The sequence below is a fragment of the Scyliorhinus canicula genome, chromosome 18, assembly GCF_902713615.1.
Source record: "Scyliorhinus canicula chromosome 18, sScyCan1.1, whole genome shotgun sequence".
Lineage (NCBI taxonomy): Eukaryota > Metazoa > Chordata > Chondrichthyes > Carcharhiniformes > Scyliorhinidae > Scyliorhinus > Scyliorhinus canicula.
The window spans coordinates 39,740,951-39,768,442 of NC_052163.1; the positions used below are offsets into that span (position 1 = coordinate 39,740,951).

General features: G+C 43.6%; 1 protein-coding gene across 1 annotated transcript in view; it reads left to right on the forward strand.

The window, feature by feature from the left end:
* The window catches only part of pik3r5 (phosphoinositide-3-kinase, regulatory subunit 5), a 120,471-nt gene extending 93,055 nt beyond the window's left edge, over positions 1 to 27,416 (forward strand). Inside the window, exons 12-19 of the mRNA XM_038777263.1 lie at positions 800 to 931; positions 3,411 to 3,539; positions 5,334 to 5,427; positions 6,829 to 6,905; positions 10,292 to 10,385; positions 17,702 to 17,784; positions 19,376 to 19,491; positions 21,140 to 27,416. Of these exons, the coding sequence (XP_038633191.1) occupies positions 800 to 931; positions 3,411 to 3,539; positions 5,334 to 5,427; positions 6,829 to 6,905; positions 10,292 to 10,385; positions 17,702 to 17,784; positions 19,376 to 19,491; positions 21,140 to 21,287 (873 nt within the window). The 3' untranslated portion in view covers positions 21,288 to 27,416. The remainder of the gene's footprint in view (positions 1 to 799; positions 932 to 3,410; positions 3,540 to 5,333; positions 5,428 to 6,828; positions 6,906 to 10,291; positions 10,386 to 17,701; positions 17,785 to 19,375; positions 19,492 to 21,139) is intronic.
* The last annotated feature ends 76 nt before the right edge of the window (positions 27,417 to 27,492 follow it).

Here is a 27,492-nt window from a genome sequence, read left to right on the forward strand (position 1 = left end):
GGGTCACTGTCTGTGTGGAGTCTGCACGTCCTCCCCGTGTGTGCGTGGGTTTCCTCCGGGTGCTCCGGTTTCCTCCCACAGTCCAAAGATGTGCGGGTTAGGTGGATTGGCCATGCTAAATTGCCCGTAGTGTAAGGTTAATGGGGGGATTGTTGGATTACGGGTATACGGGTTACGTGGGTTTAAGTAGGGTGATCATTGCTCGGCACAACATCGAGGGCCGAAGGGCCTGTTCTGTGCTGTACTGTTGTATAGAACATAGAACAGTACAGCACAGAACAGGCCCTTCGGCCCTCAATGTTGTGCCGAGCCATGATCACCCTACTCAAACCCACGTATCCACCCTATACCTGTAACCCAACAACCCCCCCCCTTAACCTTACTTTTATTAGGACACTATGGGCAATTTAGCATGGCCAATCCACCTAACCCGCACATCTTTGGACTGTGGGAGGAAACCGGAGCACCCGGAGGAAACCCACGCACACAGGGGGAGGACGTGCAGACTCCACACAGACAGTGACCCAGCCGGGAATCGAACCTGGGACCCTGGAGCTGTGAAGCATTTATTCTAACCACCATGCTCCCCTGCTGCCCTTTTTAGAAACAGGGCATACATAATGTTTTTTCTTGCTGAATGTGAATGCGTTTGACAGCAATCCATTCATCTTGTTTGTTTTGAGTTGATCTGGAAATCTACTAGTTCAAGCAGTTCAGAATATTGTTAGTAAAGAATAATTAGTTAGAAATTAAACGTATTTCTGAACTGTCAATGCTTACTAGTTTGTTATTACTTTAGGACTTCAGTTCAGTTGAGTCAACAGACCAAGATAGCACGAATAAAATTGCTCAATATATTGGCATGTTGGATTCCTGGTATGAACGAAATATTTTAGACTTATTGACCTTGCCAACAACTCTGCTTTGCCAGGTAAGTAAATATAACCTGGGTTTGTACAGATAATATCAGAATTGCTTCCTTGACCATTCTTGGGATTTTTTGGGAGGGGTTTCTTACTATTATTTTCTCTGCACTTGGTTTCATCTGCAGCGAATTGTCCTCCAATCAAAAGAGTGCCTCCTTCTTTTATATGTTTTCAAAAGGGTTGCTACTTGCATTTTTGACTACTACTTGCAGTTTTTAAACTATCCCTGTTCACACATGGCGAGTGCGGCAGTTAATGGGAGTTTGAGGAAAGAGTGTATCTACAGTGACATGGCATGAACATAAAGGGAAGATGGTAGCATAATGGTATTGTCCTTGGGCTTGAATTCCAGCGACCCAGGGCAATGCTCTGGGGACCTGGGTTTGAATCCCACCACGGCAGATGGCGAAATTGGTGAATTCCATAAAAATCTGGAATTAAAAAAGCCTAATGATGACGATGAAACCATTATCGATTGTCATAAAAACCCATCTGGTTCTCTAATGCCCTTTACGGAAGGAAATCTGCCATCCTTATCCAGTCTGGCCTACATGTGACTCCAGGTCCAGAACACTGTGGTTGACTTTTAAATGCCCTCCGAAATGGACACTCAGTGTGCCATGTGATGCCCACATCCCATGAATAAATTAAAAAAAAAACACTGGTGCAGTGGTCAGCACTGCTGCCTCACAGCACCAAGGACATCGGTTCGATCCTGGCCCCAGGTCACTGACTGTGTGGAGTTTGTGCATTCTCCCTGTGTCTGCGTGGGTCTCTCCCTCACAACCCAAAGATGTGCAGGCCAAATTGCCCCTTAATTGTAAAAAACAGAATTGAGCACTTAAACTTATTTGAAAAAATAATGCAAATCTAAGTTAATGTGTGTCTAATGGACAGGCAGCTAACCCCTATGTCTTCTGACAACTACCTCACGTTCAAATATGTCCCGTGCAACTATTTCAGAATAATCCGATGATCTTCCTGAAGTCATATTTTGTTGTCTGATGAAAGCAAATTACTGCGGATGCTGGAATCTGAAACGAAAGGGAAAATGCTGGAAAATCTCAGCAAGTCTGACAGCATCTGTAGGGAGAGAAAAGAGCTAACATTTCGAGTCTGATTTGACAAAGAGTCATCGGACTCGAAACATTAGCTCTTTTCTCTCCCTACAGATGCTGCCAGACTGGCTGAGATTTTCCAGCATTTTCCCTTTCGTTTTTTTGCCTGATTCTCTTTTCCAGGCCCTGAGCAGGTTGATTGGGACATATTACCTTGCTGCTTGGGCATTGTCCTCCAACACTAAAGCTGTCATTGTATTCATCCATTACAGTTCACAAAGATATCAAGGGGTGGTGGCTAAATTTGTCTTTTTGGTCATTGTCGAACAACCTTAGAAAAAAAAGTATGTGTCTTTGTACATGACTTAATGAATTCTTCGAATTAAATAGCTTGTTAGTTGTTGGAAATTATTAAAGAATCATTATTGTAATTTGCAATTTGCTCTCTTTGTTTTTTATTCCTATTATCAAGATTCTGTACAATGAAGAACACGTTTGAAATTATGCATTCCTGCTATGAAAAAATATTAAGCCAATTAATGAGAACAATATAAAGACTATTGTTTGTAAACCTTAATAAAATCATGCTGCCTTCCAGGCTCGATCTCCTGTTGTCTCTCAACCTCAATGATCTGAGGACCCCACTTCAACCCCTTTCACTCACAACCAAAAACACAATGACAGGCAGTAACTCACCTCCTCACCCTCAAAGCCTGTCCACCATCTACAAGTCACAAGGCAGGATTGTAATGGAATTCCCCCACTTGCCTGAATGAGTGCAGTTCTAAGAATACTTACGAAGCTCAACATCATCCAAGACAAGGCAGGCAGCTTGATTGACACCCAATCCAGTAACATTCACTCCCTCCACCACTGACGCACAGTGTCAGCCCTGTGTACCTTTTTCAGGATGCACCGTAGCAACTCTCCAAGGCTTCTGATAGGCAGGACTTTCCAAACCCAAGACGACTACCATTTAGAAGGACAAGGCAGCAGACACATGGGTGCGCCACCACATGGAAGTTCCCCTCAAAGCCATTCACCATCCCGACCTGGAAATAGATCGCTGCTCCTTCACTGTCACTGGGTCAAAATACAGGAACTCCCTCCCTAATGGCATTGTGGGTGAACCTACACCACAGGGACTACAGCGGTTCAAGAAGGCAGCTCACCACCACTATCACAAGAGAAATTAGGGATAGACAATAAATGCTGGCCTTGCCAGCAATGCCCACAACCTGCAAATTAATTAAAAAAAATATGAGACATCATTTAAAAAATGTTGATAGAAAATGCCATGTACGTCTAGTTAATCATTTTACTGAAAGAACATGCTAATAAATCAGTATATCTTATGAATCACACTAGTCCCACTTAAGATGCTATTTTTAATGACCGATTCATTTATTACTTTGTTCATTTGCAGGAACCTTCCAAATCTGAGAATGACCTTGCTGATAGAGAACAGGAGAAACTTTCCATCCTGGGTGACCTGATCCTTTATTACTGTCGAAACGCTGCCTACCCAGTGCTAGTCCAGCTTTACCAAGCAGAGGTACAGCTGTATGCTAGCTTGTTAGCCTTTGCCCAGCTTTCTTGTCATCAAGCTATTAGGACTGTGAGGTTAAATCGAGGCCAAAAGTTGATCATCGACCTTTCTTTCTGGAGGCATGTTAATGGAAACAAAATAAGCAGCTATTTTAATTAACTTATTTGCGTTGCCATTCCGTATATTCCCTCGGTGACTTCCATAATTGTATTCAATTTATGTCTTGTGGAGAATTTGTATGTTTCTTTGTGGTACAAATTGATTTTTCCCAAAAGTTTGCGATTGGGAGTTCCTGGAACGATCACGTTAAGCAAACTTTAAGGCATGTGTTGAATTTGATTCTGTTCAATAGTGTGTCGAGTCTCTAGAATGGTGCTCCATGTGAATAATCAAGGGATTTGTTTGTGGATAAAAAGTGCATTGCTTTATAGTATGTTTTGGCTGTGTTGTGGTTATAGTACAGGACTAGCAACATGAAATGAAATGAAAATGAAATTAAATGAAAATTGCTTATTGTCATGAGTAGGCTTCAATGAAGTTACTGTGAAAAGCCCCTAGTCGCCACATTCCGGCGCCTGTCCGGGGAGGCTGGTACGGGAATCGAACCGTGCTGCTGGCCTGCTTGGTCTGCTTTAAAAGCCATCGATTTAGCCTGGTGAGCTAAACCAGCCCCAAACAGGACTTGATGTGGTATTTCCACATCTTCATATGGCAGTTTGCCCTCCAGCCACGCATCATCTATAAGGCCCAGAATTTGTAGTTTCACTGTCCGCTTATCCTCTCTACTGAAGATGTGGACTCAACCAGTTAGTGGATTCAGTTTGACCTTGAGTTTGTTTTTGAAGCAATCAAGGAAAGGGATCAAGAACTTGCCCTGTCAACTCTGTGCATTGGCTTTGTAACTCTTAAAAAGGAATCATTTTTTGAAAACTAGGGACGGGCAAGAAATGAACCAAATGCCAACAACACACAAAAAAAATAAACGATTGAAGAGTCAGTCCTTTGATCCCTATTCCTGTGAGTATGTGTGGAGCACAGCATTCATAAGATAGTCGTGTCAGCCTCTGTTCAGTGGGAGCTTCCTCTACTGAGTCAGAAGGTTCTGAATCTAGATACTGGAGCACATGCTGATGCCGCTGGGAGTATTGGTGACTCGTTGCCACCTTCTCAAGGTAAATTAGGGACAGGCAACAAATGCTGGCCGAGCCGGTGATGTCCAGATCCCATGGAAATATATATTTTTTAATTGTCGATGGTTCCGCCTTTTGGATCAGACCTCGAACCACAGTCCACCTGAAAAGGTAAGTGGGACAGAAAAGATCCCATGCCACTATTCAGAGCAGAGCAAGAAGTTCTCCTGTTCTCCGAGTCAAAATTTATTCCCCAAATTGCTGACTTTCCTCCAACAGACTGAGTCATTTCTGAAGTTCAGTGCTGCAGTTGCTAAACGGATATGAAAGCTCCCTTCTTTCCTTCCTTTACTCTTCTTGTTCCCCACATAAATGAACTCACGGTCAGATGTAACTTCCCCATAAATGATTGGACATGTTATTTTAGTGCATGACAGTGGCAATTGTTTCAGCAGCCTTTATAAGCATGCCAAACTGAATAGTTCAGTTCACAGTGAGCCTCATATTAAGGTATATAATATGTGCAGATTGAAGTGATGACTCACTGCACTGCCACATTCTTGTCCCTTGATCATTTTGCGGGGCAAGTCGGAGTGCACAAGAAAACTATTGTGTTTATACACACAAAGCATGGAAATGATTAAGATGAATTTGCACATTTCTTTAACAGTTAACCTTGGCGGGCGGCGAGAAGAGATCCGAGGTCTTTGTCTATTCGCTTGAACTGGGACAATCTGCCGCTACAAGAGCAATTAAAGCTTCAGGTGCGCTTTCTTTCATGTGAATTCAAACGTACTATCTCTCAGATTATTCTAGTAGGTTTGGTGTGTTACCCTGAAAGATCGTGGTATCCAATTCATATTTTTTGACACATTAACCAGGGAGGCGTTGTTGCACTGAACAACTTTGAGCCAACCTAAGAGTTTGAAGAGATAGGGAACTTCTAACTTCCGCTTCTGGTGACCATGGCATAATACACACACTCTGCAGCAAGATACTCATTAGCTATATTTTTAAAATGGCAATGGTATCTTTTTGGCTCAATGCCAATGCAAATACTTATCCACCCGTTAATATAGTGATTTAAAAAAAATCTTGAATGGATATATGTGTTTGGAAATGTAGAATACATGGGCAGAACGATGGTTCGGTGGTTAGCCTCACGGTGCTGAGGACCCGGGTTCGATCCCAGCCCCAGGTTACTGTCCGTCTGGAGTTTACACAGTGTCTCCGTGTCCGCGTGGGTCTCGCCCCGACAACCCAAAATGATGTGCAGGGTAGGTGGATTGGCCACCCTAAATTGCCCCTTAATTGGAAAAAAAATAATTGGGTACTCTAAATTTATATTTAAAAAAAGCCAATGTAGAATACATTCAATCTCTTTCATGCTGTACTGATTTAGATATGGTAGCCCAGTTGTTAGCACTGCTGCCTCACAGCGCGAGGCATCCGGGTTTGATTCCAACCTTGGGTAACTAGCTGCATGGCTTTCCTCTGGGTGCTCTGGTTTCCTCCCACAGTCCAATGATGTGTAGGTTGGGTGAATTGGCCATGCTAAATTGCCCTTTGGTGTCCAAAGATGCGTAGGTTAGGCTATGGGATTGCGGGGGTAGGGCAGGGGCATGGGCCTAGGTAGGGAGCTCTTTTGGAAGGTCAGTGCAGACCCGATGGGTCAAATGGCCTCCAACTGTGGGAATTGTATGATTAACTTAATGCAATGTTTGGATTGTAATCTTAGCAGAATTTTGATTCAGGTGAATTCTGAGTAAATCTGCTGAAGTTTGTTTGTCTTCTATCCAAAAGGAGGAGATTGTGTTGAAGCAGCAGATATGCTGGGTGTAACTGTAGATGTTACAGAAACTCGATGAGGCATGAATAAATCATGTACCAACACAACATTATCTTATGTCTGTGCCAATTTAGAACAAAGTGATAACCTATTGTTGTAACTCCTGGAATGTCACAAAACGGGTCCTATTGTGGCCAAAAATCGCAATATCTGGAGGTTCACAGAACAGAAAGTTATTAAATGAATGATATTGTAACTAAAGACTGAAGAGTGGATTAAGAGGTTTGCCTTCTGTAGGATTTGTGCTCACATACACTTGTTGGTATGTTAATAAGCTTGTTAATTTTTTTTCTTTTTTTATTCTGAAACAACATAGGGCCAGGAAGTAAAAGACTTGGCATTGATGGTGACAGAGAAGCAGTTCCATTAGCGCTGCAGATTGCTTATTGCAAGGTATGATTATATACTGTACATTACTTGATTAATTCTCCATAAGTAATTTGGTGTGGCTATTTAATAATTGGGTATAGAACAATAACAGTCAGCATAGTATGAATCACAATACTTGGGAAGGGTGAAATTAACAAGTTGATATTAATTAATGATTCTATCCACGTTATTATTTATTTCATCATGCGATTTTCATAAAAACCCAGGCAAAAATATTTGCCCTCAGTATGGTGCCTTGTCATGTCAACGTAGCAGCCAACACCCACATTATAGCTTTCCCGCTGAACAATTAGAGTAGGAAAAGGAAGGAAAGTTATGAAACGTCACTGAAAGCTTGGTTCCGAGTAGGTTTTCTGGAGTGATTTATTAATATGAAGACTTTAGGAAGTGAATTTTAGGGCGGGATTTACAGACCACCCCGCCGTGTATTTTCCAGCGGGCAAGGCGGCCCGCCAGTGGGATATACCGGTACTGCCATTGTCAACGGGATTTCCCGTTGACAGCACCCCTCGTCGCCGGGAAAACCATGTGCCGGCATGGAACCGGAAATTCGTGCCGGCATGAACAGCCAGTAAATCCCGCCTTTAGACTTTTGAGACTTAAAGATACGACAACTCACTTGGCCAGTTAATTTGTGATCTTGGTCATGCTATTAATAGGAAGTTTAATTAGAAGAGAGAGGGGGAATAAGTTTTCTATCAATAAGATTTTAAAATCATTTATAAACTTCAAAAATGGAATCTGCAAGAAGTGATTTAAATTCAGATAAGATCTTAAGCTGTAGAAGCTCCAAAGTGGAATTGCTTCTGTTGTTTTATTGTTCCTGTTTTCATCCAGTTCAGTGAGGCTGAGATTTTCGCCACAATGGACAGCCTCTCTGTCATGCCAAATATAGCTTAAATGCTCGTCATTTGTTAGTCCAGGCCTCGAACATGGATCTTTTCATTTTGACAGGGGGAGGGAGGGAGGGGCAGAGGACATTTCAGACATGCGTGTTTTACGGAGACATTTGGCCATTTAAATCATCAGCTGCCTCCATTGTAAAGGACTATGGGGGTGTTGGGGGTGTGCATAGCTTGGAATGTAGTCATGATGGACTCTAGGAGCTTTGGATGTGGTCATGAGGGACAATAAGAGCTTTGAAAGCAATGCTTGGCATGGAGGAGGGGGCATAGGCGCTTTGGGACCATACCTTGACATAGGGAGGATGAGGAGCCCATGGGGATGGGTTCGGAGCATGAGGTGGTATGTGTTGTCATGGATGGAGCATGGGGAGTGTTTGTGGGTGTCAGGGGTAGGTGGTGAGAGCTGGAGGGATGTTTCATGATTTATTCTTTTTTATATACGTATTTTGGACACCCTGCCAGAGCCCTGGGGCAGTACCCAGCCAGCACACTTCCATACCTAGCGTTCTCCTCAGTCCTTCTAGGGTTGCTCAACCTGGCTTCCAATCCAGGCCACTGTGGTGATATACATCAAAGTAAATACACAAGGGGTTAATGTAAATACACGTAGAGTAGGTAAACACTAGAGGGAGCACCAGAGACACCATGACATACAGACATTCAACCAATAGGTTAGTAAGATAGGATACGACCAATGGGCAGTCAAGACACACACAGAGGTGACACTACCATGTAGCATTACACCAACCCATATATAAAAGGACATGATCTTCCTCATTCCAGTGGAGACACTTAGTGAGTACAGACAGGGTTGATTGAAACACATCACACCCACCACGTGGATTGTAGCAGACTGGTTAGTTAGTCTGAGTAGCTATAGCAGGATTAACAGGCGAGTCTGATCCAAGTAGGAGAATCATTAACAGTTCAATAAATGTGTTAAAGCTATCTCCAAGTCTGAACCTTCCTTTGTCAGAGTGCACATCAAGGAAGCAGCTTATGCTATGTCAAGAGCAGAACAAAACAGCCACCTTCAGCCTCCCCCTCCCCCACCCCAGACCGAATATTCAACATCCAGGCAGCTATTTTTAAAGGACAGTTCACGGAGCCAGGAATTCTCCCATCTCTACGCACCTGACCCAGGGCTGAAACTCTGGGCCTGGGTTTTTGAGTGGGGTGCTCAGCTCCTGTTCAGCACAAAGCTAAATGTTTGGACTGCTGATTACATCATCAGTCTGAAGATTATTGATGGAGGAAATTCGAAGCTGTAAAAACGAATCCAGTTTAGAACTGAGTAAAGACATGTTTAATCTCCATAGGAGATTTCAAAAGAGACCTGGATTTATATTTGAAAATTATAATTTAGAGGACTACGGAGATAGGGCTGTGGAATGGGACTAGCTAGATTGCTCTTTGAGGAGCCGGTGCAGACACAATGTGCCGAATGGCCTCCCTCTGTGCTGTAAATAACAAACAAACTAACTTGAGTCACACTTCTGGAGTGCAAATTGATATATTGTCTGCTTCTGATAAGCAAAAGTAGAAAAATACAGAACATGAAATGGAACATATAGGGCGCGGGGGGGGCGGGGCGGGGGGAGAATAGGGGGCGAGGAGTGGCCTCCGACCCCGGAGTGAAACACTCCGGGTTTCACTCCGGCGTCGGCCGTTGCGGAGAATCGCGCCTATAGCCTATAAACATTGTCCCATGTTTTTAAAGATCAATGAAGGTACAAGCCACATTGGTTTCAAGCAGCTATTCTTTGAAACTCTTCTCTACAGTAACAGACCTACTATCATTCATGAGTCGCTTGCTCAACTCAGAGTTGGAAGGTTGCGGGTTCAAATTTCCCTAATCATCAATTGGGCTGACACACTCAGTGCAGTACTAAGGGAGTGCCGTACTGTCAAGGTGCAGTCCTTCAGGAAAGACAAAGGTCCCATCTGCCCTCTTGGATGTAAAATATAGCACTAGTCCAACTAAGTGTACGGAGGTTTCAACCTGTGGCCTGACCAATATTCATCCTCTGATCAACATCACAAAAAACAATTATCTGATCTTGTTGTCTGTGGGATTTTGCTGTGGGCAATTTTACTGGCATGTTCTTGCATTCTAACAGTGGATACGTTTTTTAAAAGTGCTTCTTTGGCTGCTTTGTAACCTTGTAAAAGGTTTGATATCTTTCTTCTTTCTTTTATGAATGTGAGCAGCTCTGTTGGGTATTGTTGCCAATGCACATTTCACAGAATGTAGTATCCTTATCGTTGCCTTTAAATCTGCAGAGACACCAATTTAAAAAGTAGTTCTTTATAATCATTCACCCTCCCTCACCTTTGTCAATTAAGCACGCGGTGAGTTAAATAGCATGTTATAGTCAGCACATCTGCAATTCTAAAATACTCCATCTAAATACGCATTGAGTGTAAAGAAAAACAGAGAAGTCAGCTCACTTTTTAATTGTTGTTCCTTTTGTCTTCCATTAGGCAACAGTTAGCAGAAGAAGCCAGTGGAACAATGTGGAGAAAAACTGCACATCTGTAAATCTCAGCAAGGCCTGTACCAAATATGATGAACTGGGTAATAGTTTTAATTGCAACCAGCTTATCTGGATGAGATCAAAAATATGACCTTTTATACCTTTATAATAATCTTTATTGTCACAAGTAGGCTTACATTAAGACTGCAATGAAGTACTGTGAAAAGCCCCTAGTCGCCACATTCCGGCACCTGTTCGGGTACAGAGGGAGAATTCAGAATGTCCAAATCACCTAACAGCGCATCTTTCGGCACTAGTAGGAGGAAACTGGAGCACCCGGAGGAAACCCGCGCAGACACCGGGAGAACGTGCAGACTCCACACAGACAATGGTTCAAGCTGGAATTGAACCTGGGACCCTAGAGCTGTGAAGCAACAGTGCTAACCACTGTGCTACCGTGCCGGCAGTTGCTCCAGCTAGTCATTTTACATTTCTGAAAATAGCACTAATCAGTGTATTGAGAAATTTGCTTAATTTCATTACCAAAGAGTTTATAGATTGATAGAATTGACAGTGCAGAGGAGGTCATTTGGCCCATCGAGTCTGCACCTTGGAAAGAAGGCCCTACTTAAGCTTAAGCCCATGCCGCCACCCTATCCTTGTAGCTCAGTAACCCCACCTATTCTTTGGACGCTAAGGGACAATTTAGCATGGCCAATCCACCGAACCTACACATCTTTGGACTGTGGGGGGAAACAGAGTACCCGGAGGAAATCCACGCAGGAACGGGGAGAAAGTGCAAACTCCACACATACAGTCACCCAAGACCAGAATTAACCCTGGGACCCTGAAGCTGTGAGGCAGCAGTGCTAACCACTGTGCCACCGTGCCGCCCCAGATTACACACAAAGAGGATACTTTATTCCATTTCCAAAGGTATGTTCATTAAAATGGCTGGTACTTTGAAACATATCACATATTTGAGTTGCAAGGCCCCGTCATATCATCACATAATTTCGGCTGAAGCAGAATTTTTAAAAATATAAATCTAGAATATCCAATTTATTTTTTCCAATTAAGGGGCAATTTACCTTGGCCAGTCCACCTATCCTGCACATCTTTTGGGTTGTGGGGGCGAAACCCACGCAAACACGGGGAGAATGTGCAAACTCCACACGGACAGTGATCCAGAGCCGGATCGAACCAGGGACCTCGGCGCCATGAGGCAACTGTGCTAACCACTTGCAGGCAGCACCGTGCCGTCCTAATTTTTAAAAATCATTTCGCGGGATGCAGGCATCACCTGCTAGGTCAGCATTTATTGCCCAAACTTAATTGCCCTTAGGGCGGTGATGAGCAGTCTTCTTGAACTGGTGCTGTCCATGTGGTGTACCCACAGTTCTGCTCGGAATGGAGTTTCAGGATTATGACCATCCAGCGACAGTGAAGGAATGGTGGTATATTTCCAAGTCTGGATGGTGTGTGGCTTGGAGAGGAACTTGCAGGTGGTGGTGTTCCCATGCATCTGCTGTCCATGTCCCTCTAGGTGATAGAGGCTGTGAGTTTGGGAGCTCTTGTCGAAGGAGCCTTGGCGAGGCTTGTACATGGTACACACAAGTGCCACTGTGCATTGATGCTGCATTGTCCTGGCTGGCGTTGATTTCTTCACTGTTGCTGGAGCTGCGCTGATTCAGGCAAGGAGAGAGTATTCCATCACACTCCTGACTTGTGCTTAGGTGGTCAGGCTTTAGGGAGGTCAGTTACCTGCCGCAGAATTTCCAGCCTCTGCCCTGGTCTTGCAGCCACCATATTTCTATGGCTGGTCCAGTTCAGTTTCTCGTCAATGGGGACACCCAGGATGTTGATAGTTGGGTGTTCAACAATGGCACTATCATTGAATGTCAAGGGGAGAAGATTCCATTCTCCGTTGCTGGAGATGGTCATTGCTTGGCACTTGTGTGGTGCCAATATTAGTACCATCTTACTGTAATCTACACCTAATGCCAGTTATTCTGGGCAGCTGGAGGGAATCCTTAGTTGATTTGTGAAGTGCATGATCAAAATTAGATTAATCAGCTCATTTGGCTGTGTCGTAATGTGCCAAAACAATTAAGGTCCCAAGTTTAATTCTGGAGGTGTGCTGTGACAAATTATCTCAGTTGGATATTTTAACACAATGGCCAAGAGGCTTTAGTTCCTCTGGTGTAAGAATGTGAGACTAAACTTCACCCATAGGGTGGATTCTACTGGGGGGATGGGAGTGGGGACAGATTACTTGCCTTCCCTGACCTGAAGGTCAGTGGGCATCTCGCTAACTGTGAAATGTGGCTGCCCTGAATCGCTATTACACTGAAGGTGACCTTAATTGGACCAGAGTGAGACTATTTCCCTTCAGTGACAGGAAACCCAATCCTAGTGAGCTGTTGGCCAATCAAATTTATGAGTGGCTCTGTAGTCTCAGCTACTACTGGTACTACAACCAGTCCCCAGGTGAAGATGTCTACCAGGCTTTCAGGTAAACCTGGCGATTATGGCCAGACATGACTGGGAGAGCCCAGCAAGGCCGAGGACAGGAGGGGAGAGCATGGAAGGGTGTGTGGGATCGGGGGTCAGGTTACAGAGGCTAGAAAGGCTGAACAAAGGGGGCACCACATTGAGGATGGGTGCTCCGATGGGCTCAGGGAACCCTCTTAGGATATACACCACCCCTTTCCTGCCTGACGGCAGCCCACATTATCAAAGCTGCTGAGCTGGCTGCCATGTTTCCACCTTCCTTTGCACACCAATGAATTACAGTGGAGAAAAAAATGAGACCTTTCATTGTCAACTTAAAGGCTTCAATAGGAAAAAGGGCTTGCGGCATATGAGACACCTTACTCATACCCTGTAATATGAGGGAACAGGTGGGCAAATTGGCAGTTGGCAGACCAGTCGCTTGATATTACACCCAACCCCCCCCCCCCCCCCCCCCCCCCCCCCGCATTCAAATACATTGGCAGGAGAACTATAAAATTTGTTCCATGGGACTTATTCCCAATCAATGGGCGCGATTCTCCGCAAATCCCGTGTGCCGTGTTTCACGCCAGCCTCGGAGCTCCGTCCCGGGACCCGATTCTCCCCCCCGGGCAGGGCTGGTATCGGGGCCGAGGGAATCATGCGATGCGGAGTTAGCGAACGTCGCTAACTCCGCCCGCCAAGAATCACGGCGGCTGACGCGCACGATGACGTCAGCGGCGCATGCGCGGGTTGGACGGCTCTAACCCGCGCATGCGCGGATGACGACATCACGCAGACGCATCAAACCCGCGCATGCGCGGGCCGTCATTCGCCTCAGCCGCCCCGTGGACTGATCCTGCGGGGCGGCGGAAGAACAAATAGTGCGCGGGTATCGGACCCGCTGCCCGCGATCGGTGCCCACCGATCGCAGGCCCATGCCACCCTTGGCACGGCCGTGGTGCGGCCGTGCCAATCGGTGCCATGGTTGTCCGGGACGGGCACTTTGCGGCCGTTTTCACGAACGGTGAGAGCAGGTGTGATTGCGTTCGTGAAAACGGCCGTAAAGGCCTGGGAACTCGGCCCATCGGCCTGGGGATGTAAAAAACCGTAAAAACGGCGAGCAGCGATTTGTGTCGGGGGGCGGCCGGAGGGAGGGGGGAGAATAGCGGGAGGCCGTGAAAATTGTCGGGAAGGCCCTCCCGCTATTCTCCGACCCGTCGTGGGCAGCGGAGAATCGCGCCCAATGTGTCTCATAGAACATAGAAAATAGGTGCAGGAGTAGGCCATTTGGCCCTTCGAGCCTGCACTACCTTTCAATATGATCATGGCTGATCATGCCAATTCAGTATCCCATTCCTGCTTTCTCTCCATACCCTTTGATCCCTTTAGCCGGAAGGGCCACATCCAGCTCTCTCTGGAACTTATTCAACAAACTGGCCCCAACAGCTTTCTGTGGTAGAGAATTCCACAAGTTCACAACTCTCTGAAGAAGAGGTTCCTCTTCACCTCAGTCCTGAATGGCTTACCCCTTATTCTTAGGCTATGCCCCTATTCTGGATGTCTCCAACATTGGGAACATTCTTCCTGCATCTAGCGCGTCCCATCAGGATTTTGTATGTTTCTGAGATCCCCTCTCATTCTTCTGAACTCAAGTGAGTACAAGCCCAGTTGATCCAGTTTTTCTTCATATGTCAGTCCTGCCATCCCGGGAATTAGTCTGGTGAACCTTCGCTGGACACCCTCTGTAGCAAGAATGTCCTTCCTCAAACTGGGAGACCAAAACTGCACACAATACTCGAGGTGTAGCCTCACCAAGGCTCTGTATAACTGCAGCAAGACATCCCTACTCCTGTACTCAAACCCTCTCACAATGAAGGCCACCACGCCATTAGCTTTCCCACACTGCCTGCTGTACTTGTATGCCAACCTTCCATAATGACACCCAGATCTGTGCTGAACAATGCATAAGAGTGAGCATCAGGGTTTGGGCTGATTGTAAGGCCTGTCATGATCACATAGACCAGTGTTTTTCAAATTTATTTTCCTGGGCTCCACTTTTGCCAACTGACTGATCTTCAGGATCCACCTCACATTCACTTATCCAGTCCTGAGTCAAGGCAGTGCTTGGAACACAAAAGTTTTCTTGCCCCAGGCAAGGGAGGGATAGAAACTAATCTAGCTTTCTGTTAATCACTCTCCAGTAGCCCCTGGTGCATTGAATTTGTCATCATAGAATAAGGAAGGGATTAGACATGCCTGTGATGTACTCTTAACTATAAAAGTTCATTGTCCAGGATCACACATGAAGAATAGTTACTCATGAGAGATACTGAGCATATTCCGCCTTAATAAATCCTTGGGAGAAGGACACATGTTCAGTGAATGGGCAATTTTGTGGCTCTGTGTCTTGGACAGTATTTGCATCATCTCCTGGAAAATCTAGGAATAAAACTAACAGACAAAGACTCCCAGGATGGCATGGTAGCACAGTGGTTAGCACTGTCTGTTCAGAGTCTGCACGTTCTCCCCATGCCTGCGTGGGTTTCCTCCGGGTGCTCCATTTTCCTCCCACAGTCCAAAGATGTGCAGGTTAGGTGGATTGGCCATGCTAAATTGCCCCTTAGTGTCCTAAAAGGTTAGGAGGGGGTTACTGGATTACGGGGATAGGGTGGAGTAGGGTGCTCTTTTCAAGGGCAGGTGCAGACTCGATGGGCCGAATGGCCTCCTTTTGCACTGTACATTCTATGATTCTATGAAGCAGGAAGGCAGCCGCAGGTTCTTGCTGGCTATTTCCTCCATTGAGGACTTGACCGCCTCACCTAAAGCCTCGGGTTCCACGACAACGACCCTGTCAACACCCTACACCCGTCAGGACGCTGTCACCGGCATTCCCCCCCCCCCCCCCCCCCCCCCCCTCCACCCGTGCCCTAACTGGAACATGAGAACACTCACCTTTTCAGAATTAAAGATTCAGGTCCCCACCAAGCTACTCCAATATTCCTTTCCCCATACCAGTCTAGGTTTTACAATGTTCCGATATTCATGAAGCAGCTCAGCATCGACTCCACTCTCCTGCTTGTTGAAAGCATTCTGTCCAATACAAACTATCAGCTCCATCATTTCCCATCATCATTATGCGGGAAACTTGTGGAGAGAGTTTGCACCATCCCCTCATGGCATGTCTAGTGTACATTGCCCACTCGGAATTGCTTTTCAGAAGACTTTCCAATTGTATAGAACAAAGCTTCCTCAATGCACCGAAAAGGAAACATGCTGTGGACATGTTACTGTACTCCAATGTGTTGCAAGGGAAGCACATTGAAGAAAAGCTGCCAGTGACGGTATGATTTGCTCACTGCCCCGAGGCAAAACAAACCCCTGATTAGCAATGGAGTGAAAAATCAAGTGGGTCCCCCGGCTGTGTGTTGAATTTGATATTTGGTTTCAAAATTCGGCGCAGGTGCAAGGACAAGGAAACAAAAGATCTTTCTACCTGCCTTTCAATCAAAGATTCCTTTGTGCTTATAGCATGGCACGGTAGCACAGTGGTTAGCACTGTTGCTTCACAGCGCCAGGGTCCCAAGTTTGTTTCCCGCCTTGGGTCACTGTCTGTGCGGAGTCCGAATGTTCTCCTCGTGTCTGCGTGGGTTTCCTCCGGGTGCTCCGGTTTCCTCCCACAAGTCCCAAAAGACGTGCTGTTAGGTCATTTGGACATTCTGAATTCTCCCTCTGTGTACTCGAACAGGCGCTGGAGTGTGGTGCCTAGGGGCTTCTCACAGTAACTTTATTGCAGTGTTAATGTAAGTCTACTTGTGACAATAATAAAGATTATTATTATTAATTATTATTGGATGCCAGCACCTTGGGATTGTTGCTATGCTAACTGAGGGATGGGAGGGGGGGCGATTGGGAAGAGAATGGATTTTGAACGCAGCATGTGAGCGGCAGCTACAGTTGGAGCCGGGTGGTCACAGAGGGACGTGGTTGGGACCTGTGGAAAGCTTGATGCAAGGGCGCATGTGCAGAAATGTCAGTGGCCGTGGCAAACGTGCACTCTTCAGTGGTACGTCTGAGCTTCGTGTTGAGTCGTTGGCTTGTTAAATTCTGTTTTTTACAGGGAATTGGCTTCTCCCTATGGATTACTGAATTGTTGCCGGCTGCAGGCTACGTGACCCTTCTGACACCCGCCCGCGACCCACCTGCGGGTCGCAACCCGCACTTTGAAAAACCCTGACGTAGCCTATTGACATTCCCCATCCACGCTCATAGATTAGGAATTACAATTTAAACAAATTGCTGGAAGGCTGTTGGGCCTGAATCCAGTAACTTGATGATAGCGAGAAACAAAAGTATTTAGCGTGTCCAATCCACCTACTCTGCATATCTTTGGGTTGTGGGGGTGAGACCCACGCGGACACAGGGAGAATGTGCAAACTCCACACGGACAGTGACCCGGAGCCGGGATCGAACCTGGGTTCTCAGTGCTGCACGCAGCAGTGTCAACCACAGCACCACTGTGCCGCACAAAGTTTTGTAAAAGATAACCTGACTCTCCTAGTTCCCATGATCAACACGAGGGAAAAAAATAAAGAACTGAAGGTCTTTTAGAAAGCTTAAGATTTCTTTCTCCAAAAAAAATGAGAATCCGTGCTCATGGCTTAAAGGATATTGTCTCGAACAATTCAAAAGTTTAAAATGATTATTTCTGCTATTGCTTATGTTTTTCAACTGCAGCAGTTTTAAAACATATACTTTTAAAATCAATCCAACTGTGCTAATTAAGGATTCAGCACGATTATTGTTTTTAGTCACATATACATGATAACCAATGTGTTTTAAAACATAAATCTAGATCATCTGACTGCATTTTTCTCATCAGAATAATACGTTTCTTTAAAAAATAAATTCTCATTTCCTTCAGAATCCAATACAGAATATCTTCACCTTTCGATGACTGAGGTAGTGAAGCGACAGAACTCTAAATCAAAAAAAAGTTATAATCAGGTAAGTACTGAGATGTTGTGGCAGTAGAGGTTATATATCTTTGGGTTGTGGGGGTGAGACCCACGCGGACACGGGGAGAATGTGCAAACTCCACACGGACAGTGACCCGGAGCCGGGATCGAACCTGGTTCTGTAAAATGCACTGGGGAACCAATTAGAAAATCATTTACAATATGTGGTCGCAGTAAGTGAGGCGTCCAACACAGCACAAGCCAGCAAAATTACTCCTTTAAAGTCATGTCTCTAATTAGATTAATGAAACATTTATAAAATTACCAGTGCATGAGATGACTATCAAATCTAATTGATACTCAACGATGATAACCCCTCAACTGTTTTAGGTTATTGGCAGACACTAAAGTACTGTGGTTTTAGTTGCTGCTGTCTCTCAGCAGCTGACAGCGTGCACACATTATGTCCTTTTTCGCGCTCAGCTACAAGTTTCACAACTGATGTGTTGCAATTTTTGTTTGTGACTGCCACCGCCAGAAATGTGTGTTTTTGTTTTTAATTTTCACAGTCCCAGTTGGGAGGTCCCCTTCCGCTGTGAATCCTCCTCCCCCCCCCCCCCCCCCCCCCCCCCCCCGCCCGCCCACCCACAATTATGCAGTATTTATTTTCTTTATTGACATCTGTGAGTCTGCTATGGTTGTGATTACTTGGCCTGACCCTGTCATGATATGCAGACACACACATAATGATATACAGGCAGGCACAGACAAGCAGCTAATGGACACAGAGAACAGGACATGACCAATAAGCAGGCAGGACACTCAGGGTGGGATCTGACTATAAAAGACACGAGGCACTCACACTCCGCCTCTTTCCACTGGTGAACATCTAGAGAGTCAGTCAAGGGTGTTGTTACAATCTCACACCTCCAGCACGTGGCTAAGAGCTAGTCTGGTTCAGTCAGACAGAGTAACCACACATAAGTTAGCAGAGAGTCGAACTCACAGAGAACTGTGCTAACCGTGCTATTAGTTCAATAAACCTGATTGAACTAACTTCAAGGTCTGGGGTATCTTTTTGATCTAAGCTGCATCCAGTTGCAGCCAGTGTTATACCAGTGTATCTAACACGACAGCACTCTGTTGATTCAATACCTTTTATCATTGGTGATCCATTCGTGTTCTGTGGAGTTCCAGAATTTGGGCAAAATGTTTTCTTCTCCCAATTGATGTTGGAAGTTTCCTTGTAATTGGCTTCAGTTTTTGGAATCATTCTTGACAATATTACTGCTTGTTCATTTCCAGGGGGGGTTCTTGGGTTTTCATCTGGCTGATATATCCTTCCCAAACACAGGGCCACCTTATTGCTGCCTTAACTGGCATCAATTAACTCAAGATGGAGATGGGAGACGGAACAATGGTGCCTCATAGTGGAGATAAGTCACAACCCAAAATATTCCCTCTGCCCTATTGGGACAGGGGTGACTCCCAAATGACTTAAGATTCAAGTTTATGTCCAAACAATAGCATTGGAAAGGAAATTAACTTTGATCAGAATATTTGGTACTGAGTACATCTTCCACAGAATGTTGGCTGATTCAACATATTTATTTGATGTAAATCTCTTTCTGTTGCTTTAGCAAATAAGTATAACCAAAATCAAGATTGACAAGGTGCAGATTATCGGGGTTAATAATACCACGTTTGCAGTTTGTCTGGACCAGGATGAGCAAAAGGTTCTTCAGAGTGTAACAAGGTAGGAGAATGATTTCATCTTTTTCACTATTTGTTATCTTTTGCAACTTATTTTAGTATTCAATAAAATATAAATGCCGAGACCATAGTTTTCCTGCAATCACCTTTTGAACCTGATGTGGAGGTGTTGGCTTTGGACTAGGGTGAGCACAGTAAGAAGTCTTACAACACCAGGTTAAAGTCTAACACATATGTTTCGAATCACTCTCTTTCGGAGCGCCTGGTCATTCACCTGAGGAAGGAGCTGCGCTCCAAAAGCTAGTAATTCGAAACATACCTGTTGGACTTTAACCTGGTGTTGTAAGACTTCTTACTTTTGAACCTTTGCATGGCTGTGGTGTTTTTATCACATCTCTCGTGCCATACCTGAACAGGAAGTGCCTATTACCAACGGTAAACGGCTGAAATTAGAAGCTGTTTCCATTTCTCATTTCTCATACCAATGGTCACAAAGATTCACTGAAACACAAAAGTAATCGTTACTATTCTATTTCCTCAAAATAACTTATTTTAATATACACGGAGTTCAATTCCGAAACCTGCTTTGGTGTCTCTTAATTTGGTTAAACAAACCGACAATGTGCATTGATAAGGAAATAAGACAGGACAGTTACGGGCATATAAATGATGAGAGACAGGTGAACCCTCTCTCTAGATATCCATGATATAATGTGGATCACAATATATATGCACTCTATCCCATCCAAAAGCCATGTGACAATTCAAATTACCTTAGCCGAAATGTTCTGACACTTACGGTCCCACCAACAGTGGCCTCTTGCCCCACCCACTGCAGGATCCGCCCGCAGCAGCGGAAGATGCAAGCGGGCCGAGCACACCGGCACAAAACATGCCAGGTTTGGGGGGGGGGGGGGGGGGGGGGGGGCGGAAAGTCCCATCTATTGTTTTACAAGTGAATATCCGTTTACTGAGTTAAGCAGCTGATCACATTCTGATGATTCACTGCCGTTTTATTGAGTTCAGTTTTGAATACTAGTTTTCACTCTTCCCTTCTGGATCCTCTCCCTGTCCAGAAGCCAACCCCATACCAGGTAAAAGCCCGCCCACCCTCAAGTACAGTCTTCAATGAGCGTCACCTGCTCTCAACTCACTCTGAAGCATGACCTGGTTTACTCTTAAAGTGTCCTGCATTTTTAACATTGTCATACAATCATCCATAAGCACCTTAAAAACTGCAAAATATAAGGCAGCACGGTGGCGCAGTGGGTTAGCCCTGCAGTCTCGCGGTCCCAGCTTTGATCCCGGCTCTGGGTCACTGTCCGTGTGGAGTTTGCACATTCTCCCCGTGTCTGCGTGGGTTTTGCCCCCACAACCCAAAGATGTGCAGGGTAGGTAGATTGGCCACGCTAAATTGCCCCTTAATTGGAAAAAATTAATTGGGTACACTAAATTTATACTAAAAAAAACTGCAAAATATGAAGTAAAACATTTTAAGGTGGCTATAATTCTTTAGTAAAACCACATTATAACGTACATAAAGGAACTAATACAGAGCTTATTGGCTTAAAATAGTTAGCAACCAGGTCATATTGTGTAAACTGATTTGGAATAAATTGTACAGCTTTTTCTGATTTTGATGCTTTGATATAAGAATGATCGTGTACGTTATATTGTTTTGTCTTGTTCAGATGCGAGGTGTCTGTGTGTTACAAGCCTGAGGACAAGGTGCCTCAGAAGTTGAAGGGACACACCTCTTTTCAGATGCAGCAGCAACCATCAAAGTTCTATTCGCTCCTCTGCCTTCCAATTGTAACTTTCAGTGGAGCTTTGCCGTAGGAACTGCAGACGGCGACACAGTGTCCCTACCGTACTACTGGCCGAAAATATTGTTGCAGCGAAACAATGGACCTGATTTTATACTTTGTGCTGGCACTAATAGATTTACTACTGTGTAAATATAACTCTTCATTGGCGCTCACAAAAGGACTCGGGTGAAGTGGTAAAGGTGTGGCATTTTAAATTGTGACTCAATTGGGACAAACATAGGTTGCTTCACAGCCAATGTTAATGAAATTGCAAAAGAGGGAAGCGACAGAATGGTTCTGAGACAGCAGTGCCTATTTGTGTTGAAATTGTTTCAGATATTGGAGCTCTGCAGTCACAATTCAGCAGAAGCCTATCATAGGCCTTGAGTTGCATATTCATGTGGTGCAAATATAGAGTTCTCGGAGGATAGTAGTGTGATGCACCCCCTTTTGTGCACTGATGCATTGCAGCACAGAGTGACCACGGATTGCAACGTTAATAGGTGGAATGGGAAGTCACAGAATCTGGTAGGAATAGGAATTTGGAGTTGGGGGGGGATCAATGAGGTGTTTATTTTTGAGTTTCACAGTTGCAAGTTAGTGGAGTGGGAAAATAAACAATCAAAGGAAAACCTTAAAACAGACAGAAAGGTAAATAACTATAAACTAATATAGACTAAGATAAGGGAAAAATTAGGTTTCAAAACATTGAGATTTTCCATTAATCTGAAATAAATAACTCCCAAGACCCAGCGACATTACAGGATGTCAGTTTGGTGATTGATTTTTTTTTCACTGTTGGGTAAGTAATTAGTGTTTTTTTTATCAAAGGCAGTTAGCCATTCTGAATTCTCGCTCAGTATACCCGAACAGGCGCCAGAGTGGTGACTAGGGGAATGTCGCAGCTTTGAATCATTCTAGCTGTGAGTCAATGAGCCGGCGTTAGACTTGGAGACAACCTGAAAGATAAGGGAGGGGGAGGAATTTCTGGATTGTTTCATTCGGACCACAGCCACAAATCCAGAAGACAGTGCAGGGTCAGAAAGAAGATGGTGTGACTGTCCAGGTAACCGAGACTTAGAAGTAATGAAGGAATTTCCTCAGACCCAGGTCCTGTCCAATAGGTATGGCACACTTGCTACCATTGAGGACAAGGAGAAAGGTTGTTGTGAGGACAGCTGGAATGTAGGCCTTAAGGCACCCTGGCTCAGGAGCTGCCCAAGAACAAAGGAGAGCAGAATAAAAATGCTGTGATGAGAGCGGATTTTATAATTAGGGAGACAGGTAGCATCCTCTGCAGCCACAAATGAGTCCCAAAGAGTGTACTGTCCAAGTATTAGGGTAACGAATATCTTGAGGCAGCTAGAAAGCAGATGGGAAAGGAAGACAAGGTCAGTAATAACAGGAAGAAGATCCTGCTGAGAGAGTATCAGGAACTAAGTTAAAACTCAGGATCTCTAGCGATCAGCAGAATTAACTTGTCTCTAAAGCACTGGCGTGGGAAAGAGGGGTTCCTTTTCATGTGGGACTGGCTCCCAGTACAGGAGGGAGCTCACTGATGGCACTGGAATTAGCTGAAAAAGGAAGGTGGCAAGGCTTTAAACTAGCAACACGGGTTGGTGCAGAGGTGGGAGGGTAGGGGGTGGCAAGGAGAGGTGGCAGAGGGATCTATAAGTACTGAAGCAAGCTTAAATATAAATGAAACGGGAAAGGGGCCCATGGTACAGATTAAATTTAGAGAGGACATAAATAGCTAGGGAATAAAAAGTTATGGAGCAGATGATGAAAATTAAAGTGAGAAGGACTGCTATCATAAGTGAATTAAATTGTATATTAATTCACACTGCATCCATAATTAAATAGGGAAACTGAAGGCAATAATACACTGTAAGGAATGAAATGTAATAGGAATTACTGAGATATGGCTATAGAAAGATCAGCACTGGGAATTAAGCATTACAGGTATAACATACTTTGAAATGACAGAGGGAAATTGGGAGGTTGTCGTATCTATACTTACTCAACAAAATGAAGTATAAAAGAAATGACAGCATCAGTACTGACATTAAGTCCACCTAGATAGTAATAAAAGATAATAGAGAATTCAACACATTTGTAGGGGAGGGTACAGACCGCCTAAATGTGGAAGGGGATGAAGGAAGGAATATGGAAATAAATTAGGTAATTACATTTTTTTTTAAATCAGTGGGGGATTTGAACTATCCTGAAATGAATTGGCCAGAAGAGGTCGGTCGGGGACTAAGGAAATGGAGCTCCAACAATATGTGCAGGACTCCTTTCTATCCCAGGATGTGAGAAGCCCAACAAGGCAGGATTTGTTACTGGACCACGTAATGGGCAATGAAGCAGAGTAGATAAGAGAAGTAAAAGTTTTTAAAAAAAATTTAGAGTACCCAATTTTTTTTTCCAACTAAGGGGCAATTTAGCGTGCCCAATCCACCTACTCTGCACATCTTTGGGTTGTCGGGGTGAGACCCATGCAGACACGAAAACTCCACACAGGCAGTGACTTTGGACCAGGATTGAACCCGGGTCCTCAGCACTGTGAGTCAGCAGCGCTAACCACTGCGCCACAGTGCCACCCAGAGAAGTAAAAGTTGAAGAACATCTAGGAATTAGTGACCATAACATTAGGTCCTTGAAGTTTATTATCGAAAAGAATATAAACATGACAAAGACTGGGTTAATAACTGTTTATTTATGGACCGTGAAAGAACTCGGGAAATTAAAATGAACAACAATATTGGCAAACAATAATGTAGAACAACAATGGGTAGAATTATGAATATTCTCCAGGCACATAAATAAAAAGGCAAGTCAGGTTAGAAATTGGAACATCAAGGGACAGTCAGAATAAAACAGCAGAAATAAAAGATTCTGTGATTAAATAATTACTTTGCTTCAATATTTATCAGGGAGATGGATCAGGAGGACATGATGCCAGAAGATGAGATTAGAAATAATATATACATAAAAAATTAAAGTATTTAAAAAACTAATCAAACTCAAAATGGATAAAACATTTAGAGTGGACAAATTGCATCCACACATTTTTAAAACAATCTGGAAGAGAGAGGAGAGATATTATTACACACATTTATTAACTAATTAAGTAAGGGTGTAGTGCTAGTGGACTGGTGTATGACTAACATTATACCGATATATGACAAAGGAGATAACAGATAGCAGAGTGATTAGATAAGGGTAACATATCTAGATCTCAAAAAAGCCTTTGTTCAGCTGCCACATAATAGATTAATAAAAAATTGAGCATGTGGAGTCAGGAAGGAAGTAGCAGAATGAATATCTAACCGGCTGCAAGATAAAAAGCAGAGATTATGAGTAAAGGATAGCTGATCAGAGTGACAGAAGGTATTGGGGATCCCACAGGGATCAATGCTGGAATATTTGTAGTTCATAATCTATATTCATTTAGATTTAGGAATCGAAAACACAATTTTTAAGTTCGCTTGACGGCAAATCGTGGGTTGGGGAACGATAAATAATCAATACTGAAAGGACTAGCAAATGATATGACAGGGTTTCCCATTGGGAAATTAATTTGAATAGCAGTTATTTTTTTATATTTGTTCAAGGGATAAGGGCTTTGCTGGCTGGGGCAGCATTTATTGCCCATCCCTAAGGGCATTTAAGAGTCAACCGTGTGTGAGTATAACCTTTCAGGAAAAGAAATGAGGAGGTCACATACTTGAAAAACAAGAATCTAAGTGGGCATGGAACACAAATAAACAAATCATTAGAAGTCATGACAGACATCAGCAAAACCATCAAAAAATGCAAACGCATCACTGGGGTCAGTTTCTAGAGATAGAATTGAAGTTAAGAAATTATTTGCTGAACTTGTATCGAGGATGCAGTTCTGGAAGCCATGTTACAGAAAGGGTAGCGAAGCACCAGGGATGAAGCAAAATAGATTTAGGATGATAGGAGGCTATCAGGAATACAAAGGATTAACAGGTTGGCTCTTCTTGCTTTTGAAAAGAGAAGGCTGAGGGGTAACCCAGTAACAACCTTAAAATTCTGAAAGATTTCTGCGTTGAGTTAAACTGGGAGAGAGTCAGAGTTCCACTTGTGGGGAAAGAGCAAAGCTGGAGGCCAAGAATATGAGATAGTTATTAAGTCATCAAATAAATAATTCAGAAGAAACCTCTGGAATGTTGAGAACACAGTACCCACTACCACAAGGAATGGAAGGGGAGGTTAGATCAACAAATGAAGGAGAAGCTAATGGAAGGTAATTCTGATAGCATTGGATGCAAAAGAAAAGGAGGATCAAGTGGAGAAAAAAGACAGACATGGACTGGTTGAGCCGAATGGTCTGTTACATTGTTGCATATTCCATGTTATTTTGTGCAATATCGTAAGATGCATATCCTGGCTGCAATGTAGTCATATCAGCACTATAAAAGAAATTACAAGCCTCAAGGGAAGGAATAATAAATGGGTGCTATTCTTTATCATTCTTATGCAACTCATGACATAGGATTGCTCGGTATTTTGAGGAGATGCCTGGAATAGTAGCCTGCCCTTTTTGATTAGAACAGTGGGTGGGATTCTCCGGGAACTCGCTGGCGGGTGTGCGCTGCCGGTGGGAAAATTGAATCACAGTGGACTGGAAAATCCTGGCCAGTAGGTGAAATTATGATGGTTTGAAAAGGTACTAAATGAAAAGACAAGACTTGAATAAAAAGCTGTTGTAAACTAGTTCTCCAGTATGGAGGACCTTGCAGTACTATGCAAATAATCCATGTAAAAGAGAACCCAATATTCTAATTCAGTGCAAATAATCTACTTGATAAACTGCAGTAAATTTTACATCTTCCTTAATGTAAGACTAAAGGAGATTAATCGAGCTAAACAGACATCTAGTGCAGAATTTCATTGTCTGGGTCCCTCTCTGATTAAACTGATTCAGTCATGCTAGTTAAACAAATAATGCAGCAAATAATTTATCTTGTGCATAATTGTAAACTCCTGGGAAAGACATTAATGAGGTTAAATTAGCATTTTAGTTCACATCTCTTCTGGCTTCCATTGACATTCTAATGAATTTGCCCAATAAAATAAGTTAATTTTAATTCAGACACAATGAACTGGGGGCTAATTAAAGACTGGTTGTCCTCTTGAGATTTTTTTAAAAAACTAACTCACTGAAATGCTGATTTATGTTGAAACTGTTTGGGAAACTAATTGAGAATTTGCCAGGATTCAAGTGTGCCTTGCTGGTTAAACTGACCAGTATTGTGCTGTACAGCTTCTTATTTATTTGGTGGTGTATACGAGTGTCACTGCTACTGATGATGGGTCAAAATTATTTCAACTTTCTTTACTTATTTTTGGAATGTGTTCTGTTCCAAATTTTACAAGAAAATTGTGAATTAAGACATTGAGGAGGAATTCCTCTGTTTAAAAACAACAAGAATACCCAGAAGATAATTTCTCTCATTGTCTCTGTGACTTTGCACACTTCATTTTAATTTGAGTTGACGATTATTATTCGCATACTACGCCAAATGGGTATTTTGGAAGCTACTAAGTTGCTGGTGGGTATGTTTTGAAAATGAAATTTGATTCAGCACTCCGTTAAAAACAATCTTCACGTTGGGTACTTTTGGCAGGAGTTTGAAACTTGCTTGAAAAGGTTACTACAGGGAGTTTATGGATTATTATTCTCTGTGACAAATACAATCAGAACCCATTCACGGTGGAAACTCGTGACTATTGTACAGGAACCTGACTCCTTTTGTATTGGCCAAACTGGTCTCATGTTTATAGACCAAATAGTATCAACCATTTGTCTGTAACCTTTGAGATTATAACTCCGGTCTACTCCGAGATGATGTAATATGTGCAATAATTATTTTTCTATTCCGAGTTCTTCTCCTGTTTTCCTCCTTGGCAGCCACTGTATACTAATAGCTTCAGAAAGTGCACTGGCAGTTTATTTCTTTTCCTCATAGTTGGGCTGTTGTATAAAACTTTCAGAGGTAAATTGCACTGTCTTTAAGATACTCGATCGCACACTAAACTGTATATATTTTGTATAATAAAGGTACACTGTAACAATGGAATATACACCTTGATCACTGAATATAAAGCATTTTGAAGTACAAACAGACCTTGAAGTGTCTTTGTGTCCCTATGTTAACATGACATGTTCCTGAATAAAAATAGATTGTCTCTGTGTTTAGTGT